General features: G+C 42.3%; 1 protein-coding gene across 1 annotated transcript in view; it reads right to left on the minus strand.

Moving 5' to 3' along the window:
- LOC132332455 (contactin-3-like) overlaps positions 1 to 13,045 on the minus strand; it is a 100,865-nt gene that overhangs the window by 32,017 nt on the left and 55,803 nt on the right. Inside the window, exons 4-6 of the mRNA XM_059856831.1 lie at positions 9,980 to 10,183; positions 8,805 to 8,907; positions 7,685 to 7,869 (exon numbers count right to left, since the gene is read on the minus strand). Of these exons, the coding sequence (XP_059712814.1) occupies positions 7,685 to 7,869; positions 8,805 to 8,907; positions 9,980 to 10,183 (492 nt within the window). The remainder of the gene's footprint in view (positions 1 to 7,684; positions 7,870 to 8,804; positions 8,908 to 9,979; positions 10,184 to 13,045) is intronic.

The following is a 13,045-nucleotide window of genomic DNA, read 5'->3' on the forward strand; positions in this document are numbered from 1 at the left end:
GGCAGAGAATTTGGGTAATGCAAACCAGTGGAATGAAGTCCATAGAAATCACTATTTTTTTAAGCCAAAATTTGAAGCAATAATACCAGACATCCTTCAGAATTACCCAAAATACAGTTAAAACTGTGAAGATATTTAAAACACTCATTACAGCTTCCACAGGAAGTAGAAAGCTCACTTGGAAAATAAACATCAGTGCATGAAAGACAACAGTAATTTATTTTTATTCCTTTAGTGCTGTTTCACACAGCAGTTCCACACTATCTTATAGGTAATTTGTGCATTTTCTTTGAATTTATTTAATTTACTAGAAGGTTCATCATCTCAGCCTATGCTATTTCTCCAAGAAAAGATAAATTCTGGATATGGCCTATGGAAAAAAAACCAGATGAAAGAGCAGGGTGAAACCTGGCTGCAAACATTTAGCTAGATTTTTCCAGAGTCAATTCCCTTCTCTCAAGTCAGTAATTCTGGAAAATCTCCTACCACCCTCATGTGAGACCAGCAGGGAGAAAACAAGTCCCTGGTGATGTAGGAAAACATTGTTTACTACATGAGCTCAGGAAGGACAGAAGGTCAGATTAATTCCCACTGAACTTCCCCTGCAATGGAGCTCAGCAGCAATTAACTCAGGCCAGGGAAATTAATGAATTGCCCGTGGGCACATCTGAGAGCTGGACCTTCCCCTGCCACAGCACCAGCCCAGCAGGTCTGGACCAGGGCTGGCACCAATTCCATTTGAAAAGATTCCTTCTTTCCTAGCATGGAAATTTCCTCTCAATGCCAGGCTCTGCAATGCAGTGAAAAGACCTCAACACCACCATGTACAGCACCAGGCTTTTATAATGATTATTAATCTAGTTATGATTTATGTATCCATATTTAGGGTTAACTGCTTACAGAAGAACCTCCTAAAATGTATTCACTGAGGCTTGAACTGCTAATAAATATTGGAATTCAACCAGTATTTGCTGAAACCCTCTGAATATTTTTTTTTTTCACCCTCATCCCAATGAGGATCAACACCTTTCACTGATTTGGGGATAATTTACTTTTTGCACCCTCTTTATCAAGGTCAGCTGCCAAAGACAGGATGACCTTTGTGTCACATGGATGCACAATTTCACTGGTGTTAACTGGGGTTAAATCCTCAAAGTCCATGTTACAACACTGGAGCTCAAGCCAGCCCTTGCTTCACCCCACGTTGTCACTGGGAGAATTTGCCCCACATGTGTCAAGGGAATGAAAGCTCAGGGCTCCATGCAATGAGCACTGTGCACACCTAAATATTTATGCAACATTCAGCAGTGCTTCAATTACTGATGGATCCATACAGGTGGGATATTCAACACCTGCTGCCCATCTCCACCTGAAAGTAGGGTAAACAGAAACTATTTTCAAGCCAAAAGATCTTGGATTCAATTCTACCAAGAAGAAAATCATTCTCTAATTCTGTTTCAGGACTGTGTCAGGCAGTCTCCATGGGAGGGTGTCCCAAGTTCCCACACAACAATAAAGCAGAAATGCACAGAGCAGCTTCCCAAGGCACAGGGTGAGAAATTCCTGCTGCTTGTCCATCCCCAAGAGAGTGCTGATGGAGACTTCAGTGATTTCCTGGAGGAAGGCTCTTTTCCAATTCCTGATGGAGAAGCTGAGCAGGAAGAAAAGCACCATTTTCAACCTGCCTTTGAAAGAGAACAATTCCACCAGCCAGCTCAAAATTGAAAAGGCAGCTCAAGAGTGGCAATTCCAGCTGGGAATACCCTGACTCCTGGCCAGGACAAAGGTGCTTCATGTGCAGAGAGCAAGTCAGCCATCAGCAGCTCTGACCCTGCTCTGGTGCTCTAATCTCACAGTGACCCCAGATGTGTCACAAAGTCTCTTTTCCCAGCCTGGCACTTGAAGGAGGAGTCAGAGCTCCTCAGTTCTCATATTCAAGGTTGTTTATTGTTCCTTATCTATAAAATTCTTTCTCCTGTCCAGCTGAGGTCCGTTCAGCAGGACAGTCCAGGACACTCTGCCTGCCCCAGGGTGGTGTTATCTTTTTATACTAAAAACTCTGTGTGCAATATTTACAGTAACTTCCCAATACCTGTCACCTGTGTTAGACAGAGAGCTTCCACTCTAAACCAATCTAAAAGTGCCACCATCACCCAGAAGATGGAGGCCAAGAAGAAGAAGGAGAAAGGCTGGGCATGCCCAGATTCCTCCATCTTGCCCCCTGAACCTCCATTCTAAAAACCCCAAAAAATCTATTTTTCACCTGTGATAAATTCACTATCATTCTACTTAAACTTTCGTGGCTTGTAATTCTCCATACAAGGTTGGTAATTGTATTTTCCAAGGGCTAAATCAAAGGCACAGGGTCTTGGGCTCTGTGCCAAGGTCTCTGAGCCCCCTGGGCAGGGTCTCGAGTCCTCCAGGGCAGCCAGAGGAATTTCCTGGGGTCCCACACTCTGACACCCTCCCAAAACAAGAGCAGGGCTTGCCAAGCCCAGCTCTGCCCCTTTTTGTTGAGCTCTGCCTGAGGACACCTGAAGGACTCTGAGTATCAAGGTTTAGCCACTGCCAGGCAGATTTTACTGCCCTAAAGATCTGACTCCACCACCACTGCCCCATCTGTGCTCCTGAAGGAAGGCTTGCTAACAAAGCCTCCTTTTCTCCTGGAACTACTGCAGAGTTATTGTGAAACCTGGATCTTCCTGAGGACAGGAGTCACTCCTTCCTGAAGCAAGGAACAGGCAGGCAGCACATCCTTGCTGAGATTAAAAAAAAATAATAAAATAGACATTGTCCTGTAAGCTGAGAGGTTGGAAGTTAATTTTAAAGGAGTTCAGAGTACAGGGTTGGAGGCTGTGACAGGAATCTGTATTTTGGGATAATATTAAGAATTCTTGGGAACTTGCTGTGCAATCTTCATGAAAGATTCATCTGGAGCTCCCCCAGGACGAAATGCTGTAGGTAAGTGATTTTCTGAAGCAGGTTAGCCGTCAGCTCCATGGCCAGTCACTTGGAAAAGCACCAGCCTGGACTGTGCTTCAGTTGTTTTAGCCTGAAATATTCCTTGCAGCACTCGTGGTCCCAGAGGCAGGGAGAGAACAAGTGTGTAACTTCATAAAAAGCATCCCAGGGAGAGGCCTCTCATCTCTTTTGGTGCTTATCATGACCCTGCTCCTCCAGCCAGTTAAGCCTGCAGGAAACAACTGTTGCTCCATTACACTCCAGGCCTCCCCTGTAGGCCAAAAGGGAAGGAAAAACCATTTTTTTCAGATTTTACAGATGTCCTTTGTGATGTCCTGGGGGTTGATGTGAAGGAAGAACAACTGCCAGGATGCTTTTGGCTGAAGAAGTGACACCTTCCAGAGGCTGTGCTGGGATTTGTGAATTATTTGTGGGCTAACCAGGCACAGTGCATCACAATATGTGTTTTTATGTATTACCTCCTTCAGAGTGAGAGAATCCAACACAAATCTGGTTTTAATTCTACAGGAATGGAGTGAAGGGAAGGCAGAACTTCAGGACCATGACTCCTGCTGGGGGCCAAAGCCCCTGGGGAGCTCCTCCAGAACAGGATTCACACAAGAAGTTCCCTTCTTACACTTGCAATTTTGCTCTGCCATTTCCACTATAAAAGCTGGGCTGGAACTCTCTGGAACACCTCTGGGGAGCTCAGCAGCTGGGCAAGAAAATCAGAGCAGAAAGAACTTCCCAGAGCAGAAGAGGGGAAGCTGTGAAGGAACCAGGGGAGAAACCCCCCCCCCACAAAGTGTAACCTGCAGTTTTCCTGTCTCAAAGTCAGGCTCTGGCACTGATGCCTGCAGCAGGGATGAGCCCTTATTTCACCTCAAAACTCCAAAGACTTCAAGCACAAATCACTTTTGTTCTGCTGAAACAGCTGGGCCTGGAGAAGCAGCTGACACATCTCTGAAAATATCCATTATTTGGCCCCCACTCAAAATAAGAATGCCCTCAAGCAACAGGTCATTCCAAATCCCTGGGAAAAGCTTTGGTATGTAAAAGAAGAAAAACTATTTGTCTGGGCAGCAAGAAAATTATATTATTTGACAGCATTAGCAATTAAACTCCAGGTGATCAAACTCAGCAACTCATTGGTATTATTCAGTCATTTGTAACTTTGAAGACATGTCAAGCACAAGACCATCAGATCAAACCTTTAAACAGAGATATTCTTCCACATACACAAATAACAGCTTCAGTTTAGTTTTGCTGATAGATTATTACTTTAAAAAAACCCAAAATACACCAATATTTCTTAACAAACTAAAAACAGAGGTAGATTCTACTGATTCCTGGGGGATTTTGTCTTTGTTACCACAGACCAGCACTGCAGAGCAAAAGGAGAACAGCAGCAGAACTTCCTTCTCCCTGTCAAACACTTTACCTTGGCACTGCCAAGCAGGACTTCTGCTATATCAGCATGGGCTAATTAAGATTATATTTCCTTCAATTATACCTTAAATTAATTGCTTTACCTATCTTTACCGTGCTTCATGTTTAACTGCATCCTAAAAGACAAAACCACAATTGTTTCATCTCCTCTCATTTTTCTCTGCCATGAAACACCTCTGTGGATCCTTTTTTTCCCCCTGTTATCTCTTTATGGGAAGCTAAAAGCGATGACAAACGAACACGCTAATAAAGGGAAAGCAAATTATTTAAATCTTCAGGTTCTACATTCAATCAAAGCTGGATAATCTTCTCCTATTTTTAGCACAATCTGAGCTCTCCTGAGCAGAAAACTGGCATTTAACAAATGTTGGAACTGTAAAAAGGACAAAAAACTGAACATTTGATGTCAGGCTTTTCCTGATAAAATCCTTCAGGAGAGAAAAGGAAGATTAATAGTGTGTGAGTATTGCAATGAACCCAGAATATCTGGTTTAGAATATCTATTTTAATTATCAACTCCAACTATGGGTTGAGAGCTATATTTAAAACACACCATCATTACAATAAAACAGACTCATTTCATTTCTTTCAGGAGCTACAGATGTGACAGATTTAGAGGAATTCTTGGGAAACTGACTATGGGCAGGAGTGAAGGTGTTCAAGGGCTTTGTGGCTCCAAGGCTGTAACTCATTAATGGATGAAAAAGGAAGGCTTTTAACCAAACTATTTATGAACTGGGAAACCTGATTTTCAGATTTTAAACTTTGCAGTTGCAGCTCATAAAACAAATCAGAATGGGAGTGTTTCACTTCGTAGCAGAGCAATGAATGTTTCAAGCTTTGGTTTAGGACCAGCTTTATGTTACATTTAAAAAGAATCCTTGAAGTTTGCAAAGAAAGAAAAACCTATTTTACAGGCACATGAATGACTTTTATCAATATTTTTTCTGCCTAAAGATTTCTTTTCCATATTATTTCACCACGACAACTTGCAAAACATTAACCCCAATCCTTCTCATACTGTTTTTTTTTTTTTTTTTTTTTTTTTTTTTGGGTCAGGCAGAAATGTGCTTTGTTCTGCCCAGAGGAAAATGAATGTTGTCACTATTGAAATAAAAAGACAATTGTACTTTTGTTGTGTTTCTATTTTTCTATGTTTGATAAGCAGACACACCTTAAACTTCTAAATGTTCTAAGAGCAGCCACCATTCCCTAATTTTGGACAGCATTGGTATTTCTGGCAGATGGGTGTTTTTTTACTCTCTGTCTTCAGATTATTGCATTAATTTCCCCCAAATCCTCATCTGCTTTTAGAACAACTTCCTGAAATATTGATTTTTTACTGGAAGGCTGAGTGGGATGTGGTTAGATTTCTTCACCAGACAGATTTCTGGGCTTTGGCACCAGAGGAGGTGGCAACCCATCAGAAGACATTATCTTCAGTAATAAAACTTTGAATGATCAAAAGAAGTTATAAATGCTCTTATCCTGAATCCAGGCTTGTTGGAATTCCAACTGCAGCAACAAAGCAAGCACCAAAATAAGAAAGATTACTTAAATCTATTTAATTTTGCAGAATGGGTTCCATGAAGCAGAACAAATGAAATGAAACAGTTGGAGTGCCATTACTGCCACTACAGCTCTCATTATTCTTCTCAAGATAAACATCCCTATCTGGGATGGCTCCTAACATGGGCAGCCACTCCTCCTGGAACAGGAACTCCACCTGAGGGCTCAAATCCCTGTCTGGATGTGCACTGGAAACGTTCTCAGTGATTCCACTGTCACAGGACTGCAGCTGGGTTGCTTTTGTTCATTAGCAACATCCTTTATTTCAGCTCTGTGGCCCCTTGATGAGCAAAGAAGAATTGGGGCAGCAGGGCAGGAACCCCAGGAATGGCACTGCTGGAATGACAAGGCCTGATGAACAAATCCACTCTGTTTTATATCTATTTTTTCTATCTATTTTTATCTATTCTAATTTATGTCTAATTTCCAGTGATGTATCTCACAACTGCCCTGATTTAACACTGCCATAGGAATGTTGAAACAAAATCATGTACAGACCCTAATCTGGAACTTTCAAGCAAAAAATAAGGTCACTTATTAAAAAGTTTTAAATTTTATTTAAAAATAAAATGCACAGTGCCAAGTTTGGCATGGCAGAGGACACTGGCAGGTGAAGCAGCTTGGATTTATTGCCCAGTGTCAACCACAGGATTTCTCAAAAAGTCATAATTACAATCAGTGCCTGGAAAATTTCTCTTGCTTCAAGTCCCCTGCCCAACTTGACCTTGGACATTTCCAACAGCGGGGCCTTCACTCAGTGTAAAGATTAATTTGGAAGTTGGCAAGGAGAGAACTTTCCCTTCCTCCTTACAAAATCTATTGTGCCTTAAAGTAAAATCTTCAAGGACCAAAGTGTGTGTGTTCTAGCAGCCAGCTGCTCCCCGTGGAGAGGCAGTAAAGAACTTGCTCCCAGCTGCAGAGGAGCTGTGCTCTGTGCCTTCCTCCAACTCAAAATCCATCTCCTTGCTCAGATATTCCTCCATGAGGGAAACATTCCAAGGCAGAGTCAGAATCACTGCTTAAATTGCCATTGAAGTAAAGAAAATGATATTTGCTGAGATCTGGCTTTAACAAAAATTGCCAATTACCACTTTGTTGCAAATCACTCTCGCTTTACACCACCACCACCAGTGTGCTTTGCTGATACTCATTTCATTCTATAGCCTCAAATGCACAAGAGACTGCTTTTTTTCCAGCTATAAAATTTCTTATTATTTCATTTCCTATACTGGATTATATCCTCCCATTTATTTACTCATTTTAAAATAAAATTGGCTGTTTTGAAAGCACAGGATTGAGAATATCCATCAGTAATCTTTTCACAAAGCAAGACAAAATTTGTACTTCCCACAAATGGGAGGCCTAAATGATCCCCCAAATAAATCCAATTGACTGAAAATTGAAGGTTTCACCAATGGACCAAGAAAAAATGTTCTTAAAAAAAAAAAAAAGTCCTTCCATCAGAGAAAAAAACCAAGCAGAAGCACACTGCTTTACTCTCAGCAATCCTTGTGAGCTTTTAAGCCACTTTTTAGAGACCTTACCAAGAAACTGCTGCAGAAATTCTCATTTTCTGGAAGCACTTAAAATGCCACGGATTTTTAAGCCCAAATGCCCGAAGGAACTGCAGAAAGTGGAAATTCCAGAGTACCCCAGAGCAGTTTGTGTTTCATGAGTAAAGAGAGACAGACCAGAGGTCTCCTACCATAGTAAGTGAGACGTCCTCTTGCAATGTTTTTGCCCCTGGAGTTTTCAGTAATGCATTCATAGAGCCCTGCATCCTCCTGCTGGAAATTAGGGATTTCAATCATGCCATTGGATTTCCTCAGCTTTATTTTACTTGGAAATGGCAGCCCGTCAGTTCTTCTCCAGTTAATCTGAGGCACGGGGCTAAAGAGAGAGTAATGAGATTTTAAACAGTTTTGCTTAAAGTCCTTGATTGTCATAATGAGACACTTAAAGCAAAGCAAATTCAGCAGTGACTTCCAGGCTGTGTAAAAAGCAGGAACCACACTGTACATGACAGATGGTCAGACACTCAGGCACCTGATCTGCATTCCCTGCTGATTCCTACGCTGCATTTGTGGTCCCAAATTTGTCAGGAATAACTCTGTCAATGTCCAATAACTGCAACATTTCTTGTACTGGCCTCCCCAGAGGATGGGTGAGATTCACCAGAGGCTTCCACCGAGGAAGAATCCAGGCAAGTCTTCTGGAATTGCCATCCTCCAGCAGCCTTTAATTCTCTATTTGCAAACTTTCCCTCCCCTCTCCAGGAGCCAAAGCAATAGTGTGTGATCAAGTTATCAACCTGACACGGGCACCTGACAAACTGCTGCAGACAAACCCCACACTGGTAAATAAATACATTTACAGAAACACATTCTCAGATCATCTGTGAAAGAGAAAAGGTATCAGCTGCCAGTGAAGCATCATTCAGAGGAGAAATGCATTTCAATCTTTATTTTGCCTATAAAGAAAGAACAATATTATGAAAGCATTTAAGGGGAAAACTCAGACAACATTCTCACAGGCTTCAGCACCATATCCTTGCACAAAGAAAAGAGACTTAACTCAAAGGTCATATGCAAAACCACACTGAATCTACTCAAGCTAATCTGAAATGAAATGTGAATTCCTGTGCTGCCAACAGACACATCCTAATTCTATACAAAATCAAAATACACTCCAAGAGTCTTTGCCCTCTCATTTCAAGGCAGGAGCTGTGATGACCAAAATGAGGAGCTGGGGAAACACCAGAGTCCCACAGCTCTTGTGCAGGTGAACCCAAAGTGCTTCAACTTTCAGTGAAGATGAACACTTACTTTCCCAGTGCAAAGCACTCCAGCTTGACAGTGGAGCCTTTGGCTGCTGCCAGGGTCTCAGGGAACTGAACTTCTATTTTGGGCTCGTATTCCCCCATCACACCTGTGAGAGACAATTGAGAAGGTCAAATTTCCAAGGTGATTTTCAAAGGGTTTTCTTTCTGTCTTTTGCAACTCAAGATTATTTCTCTGACAATCTGCTTATAAAGGGAAGCATAGAGATATCAGGGACAGAGTTAGGATGCAACAGAGTTTATCTTAAAAGAAAGTTTGACTGTGGGAATTGGAAAAACAGAAATTTCCACAGACACTGAAGGGTTTGATCTGCAGCCTTGAGAGATGCTTGGATTAATGCAAAAATACAATACACAGACATTAAGCAGAAAAATCATAAAGCCATGTTTCTATAGTTGTAGGTGAGAATATGCCTTAAGTAAGTGAGAAACTGTACTGATAAAAGGGTGAAGGGTTTACAACGCAGGGGTGGGGTTGTATGGGATAAACTAAGAGAAGTTATGACAGAAGCACAGGTGTGTGCATGTGATAATAGCCCACTGCAGAAAAGTATCCACAGTGCAGCAGAAGTCAGTAAAGGTGATGGGTCACAAAAGTAAAATAAACCCTGTGGCAACTGTGTATTGGGTTAGAAAGTTCTCTATTGCCTTGCAACAAAGAACTTGTGACTACTCTGAGCTACGGCCGAGTTCTTGCTCCCCTAAAACCTCTCAGCCTCTGAGACTGATGTTTATCTGAGCAATAAATCGTTCTTAGCCCCATGGCAGTCCCATCCCTTCATTACAAAGGTGACAATGACAGGACAACACAGGAGAATTTATGCTGCAAGAGCCAAGAACTCTGGGAACTGAGTGATGCTGGGAATGCTCCCAGGCTCCTGGTGGTTCCCTGTCGCCCTGTTCCTCCAAAGTTCTCCTAGAGTTCTCCTAAGCCTTCTGATGTTTACATTTTTGTAACAGAGCGTAAATAACGATCGCTTTGATTCCTTTCTGGAGGAGGAGAGAGCTGACAGACTGCTGGTTTGACCAGTGTGCTTGGAGAGGTGCCAATTTCACCCTCACTTCTGGAACTCTACAAACACCGAGGTCCAGAAATGAATCCCCTTTCTGCCCGGGACGCCCCAGCGCGCGCGCGTCGCTCGCGTCCCCCGGCCCTCGTACCGTCCGTGCGCAGCACCAGCGGCGTGGGGGAGCCCAGCACGGGGCTCCTGCTGGCCCTGCTGGTCACCACACAGCTGTAGTTGCCCACGTCCGAGGGCTCCACCTTGGCTATGTACAGGTGTCCTGTCTCCTGGGACACGAAGCGCCGGCTGTCCTCCTGCACGAACGAGGGGTACTCGTTGAAGATCCAGGCGAACGACAGGTCTGGGTGGGGAAAAACAACACAAGCAGAGGGGTTTGGTAGGATTTTTCCACCTTTTTTTCCTTCAAAGAGCGCTTTATTGCAGTATTTGACAGCACTGCTGTGCCATTCTCATTCTCTGAAAAAATCCCTTCACCCAGGATGTTTGTCCTGGGAAGCTGAGAAGCCTCAGAGAAAAGGAAAACAATTCTTGTCTCATTTGCTTCTCCTGTGCTGTGCTCATGTGGAATGTGTTTGGGGATTGCCCACCCACAGGTGATTGTTCCATTGCATTCTGCTGGGAGCTGTTTTCACTCTTTGGCCAGTCAGGGCCAAGCTGTGTCAGACTCTGCAGAGAGTCACCAGTTTTCATTGTTATCTTTTTAGCCTTCTGTCTGTATCCTTTCTGCATTCTTTAGTTTAGTTTAGTATAGTATTCTTTAATATAATATATTATCACAAAATAATAAATTAGCCTTCTGAGAACATGAAGTCAGATTCATCATTCCTTCCTGCCACGGGGATCCCTGCAAATACAGCACCCTGCATTATTTACAGTTCTGTACTGTGTAACAAAGAGCCAACGACTGAGAAAAATACAGTTTAAAAAGTACCAGAAACTAGCAAAACCCCCCAGGTTTTCTTCACCATCTCTGGGGTGGGGAAAAACACACATGCAAAGGTGTTTGGTAGAATTTTTCCACCTTTTTTCCCTTCAAAGAGCACTTTATTGCTATATTTGACAGCACTGCATTATTTACAGTTCTGTACTGTGTAACAAACAGAGCCAATGACAGAGAAAAATACATCTTAAAAGGTACCAGAAACTAGCAAAACCCCCATTTTTTTCCACCATCTCCTCCAGCAGAAGAAAAAAAGGCAAAAGAAATCCAGGTTTGCTTACATCTCCTTCTTTTCTCTCTTTTTTTTTTTAAATTTAATATGCACAGAAATAGGAGTATACAGCAAAAACGAGAGCAAACTTTGCTAAAATGGAAAGATTATTCATTCAGTAGCTGCTTAACTGCTCAGCCAGATGATTAGCAGGTAGAAACAGGACAGCAGAATCCACGTGATAAGGATGTCAGAAGAAGTCTAAATTCCCAGTAGGACTCATCACACAGCAAAACTATTTTTTTCCTACAAAAATCCATAAAAACTCCACTAAAACCATTTCTGTATGATGTGGCAAAGCAGCCCTTGCTACCACTCATTATGATTATTTGAAAGGGAAAAAATCAAACCCACACTTCGAAAGAGAAACTAAGAGATTTGGCAAAAAAACCCCACTGAATTGGTTTTGTTTCCTGAGCATCACTCTGAGCCTTTTTTAATTGGCAAAAGCCCCTTCCTGTGCCAGGCCACGTGTTGGTCTCATTCACTTCCTACAGGATCAAAGGAAAATAAATTTTTAATGGGGTTTTAAGCAAGGAATAATTTTTTCACCCACGTGGCAGTTATACAAAGATTACAGCCTCTGGAAGTGCTAATTAGCAATGATTACAGCTTGATTGACCTCTCTTGTGTTGCAGTGTCTGCAGCACTGGCACTGCCCCCACGAAATGGAGATCAGCCCTTCCTGCACAGCTTTAATTTGAGGGTGCACAAATCTGGGTGCACCATGGAATGAAAAGGTGACACAAGCTGAGCCCTCAACCCCTCCCCAGGCTGCCAAAGCCAACGGGACAATTTAACACAAGGTAAGACTGCAGGTGAAAAAAAACTACTCAAAAAATGAAATTATTAAGATATGTATAGGCTGCCTGCTGCAAAAAAAGGCATCAAATGAAATGGCTGATCATGAACCTGCATTTAATTTTCTTCTATCAATATTTAAACCTCTTCCATTATGATAATTTGGCAGCAGCAGCCTGGGCCAACCATTAACAGGCTCAGGAGTTAAACTTTGGTCATATTTAGAAATATTAGAAAGAAATGAAAATAAATAACTAAAAATACATATTTTAAATATTATTTACAAACAAACAAATAAATATTAGGAATATTTACTGCCAAAACCAGAACCATAAGGAGGAAAAGACCTGCAAACCCATCACCTGTGGACCTGCAGCATCTCCTCAGGATCACCGATGGCTTTCACCACAAATCCTTCCTCCAGAGCTCAGAGGTGCAATTAATTCATGGAAAGGAAGGCAGCAAGGATTCATCAGGAAACAACGGGGAATCAGGACAGTGGGAAGCATTAAATGATTCCAAAAATAAAGAAAAAAGAGAGCACAGCTGAGGAGGGTGAAGGGGACCACATAGTCTGAGGGAGCAAGGAGTGTGGGGTCTTTCCAAATGGGAAAGGCAGGAAACAGAGGAGAACTTTCTGCAGAGGAGCTGGGTGGACACAGTGATCACAGGCTGATGGAAGGGCTGCACACCAAAAAGGGACCAAAAAAACCCAATTTTCACCTCCACACCAAACTCAGACACCCACGAGGCAGCCGTGGGGAACACCAGGCTTTACTGATTCTGGTATTTACTGAACCACCTGGGTCTCCGTGCTCAAAATATTATCTCATGCTTTAAAAAAGGAGAAAATGAGAAGAAAAAAGATGTGCAGAACAGTGTGGAGATCTGGAGATGCAGCAGGAAAAGAAGCAGCTTCATTTTATTGCTGGGATGTGGGGTTAAGTCAAGAATAAAGCCACTGAAATCACTCACTGGGATTCTGGCAGCCATGCAGAGTGGGTTCCAGTTTAATTGGGTCCTTCAACCCATGAATAAACACTTCTGGAAATCTAACTCCCCATTCAACACTTATTTTCACTGACTCCCTTAAAAAAGTGGGATTTTTCTGGCCCCGTGCCCCACCACCTCATTTTATATTTATTGTCCTTTACAAAATTGCACTCTTATTTTCCAAAATAAATTAAAAA

The sequence above is a fragment of the Haemorhous mexicanus genome, chromosome 11, assembly GCF_027477595.1.
Source record: "Haemorhous mexicanus isolate bHaeMex1 chromosome 11, bHaeMex1.pri, whole genome shotgun sequence".
Lineage (NCBI taxonomy): Eukaryota > Metazoa > Chordata > Aves > Passeriformes > Fringillidae > Haemorhous > Haemorhous mexicanus.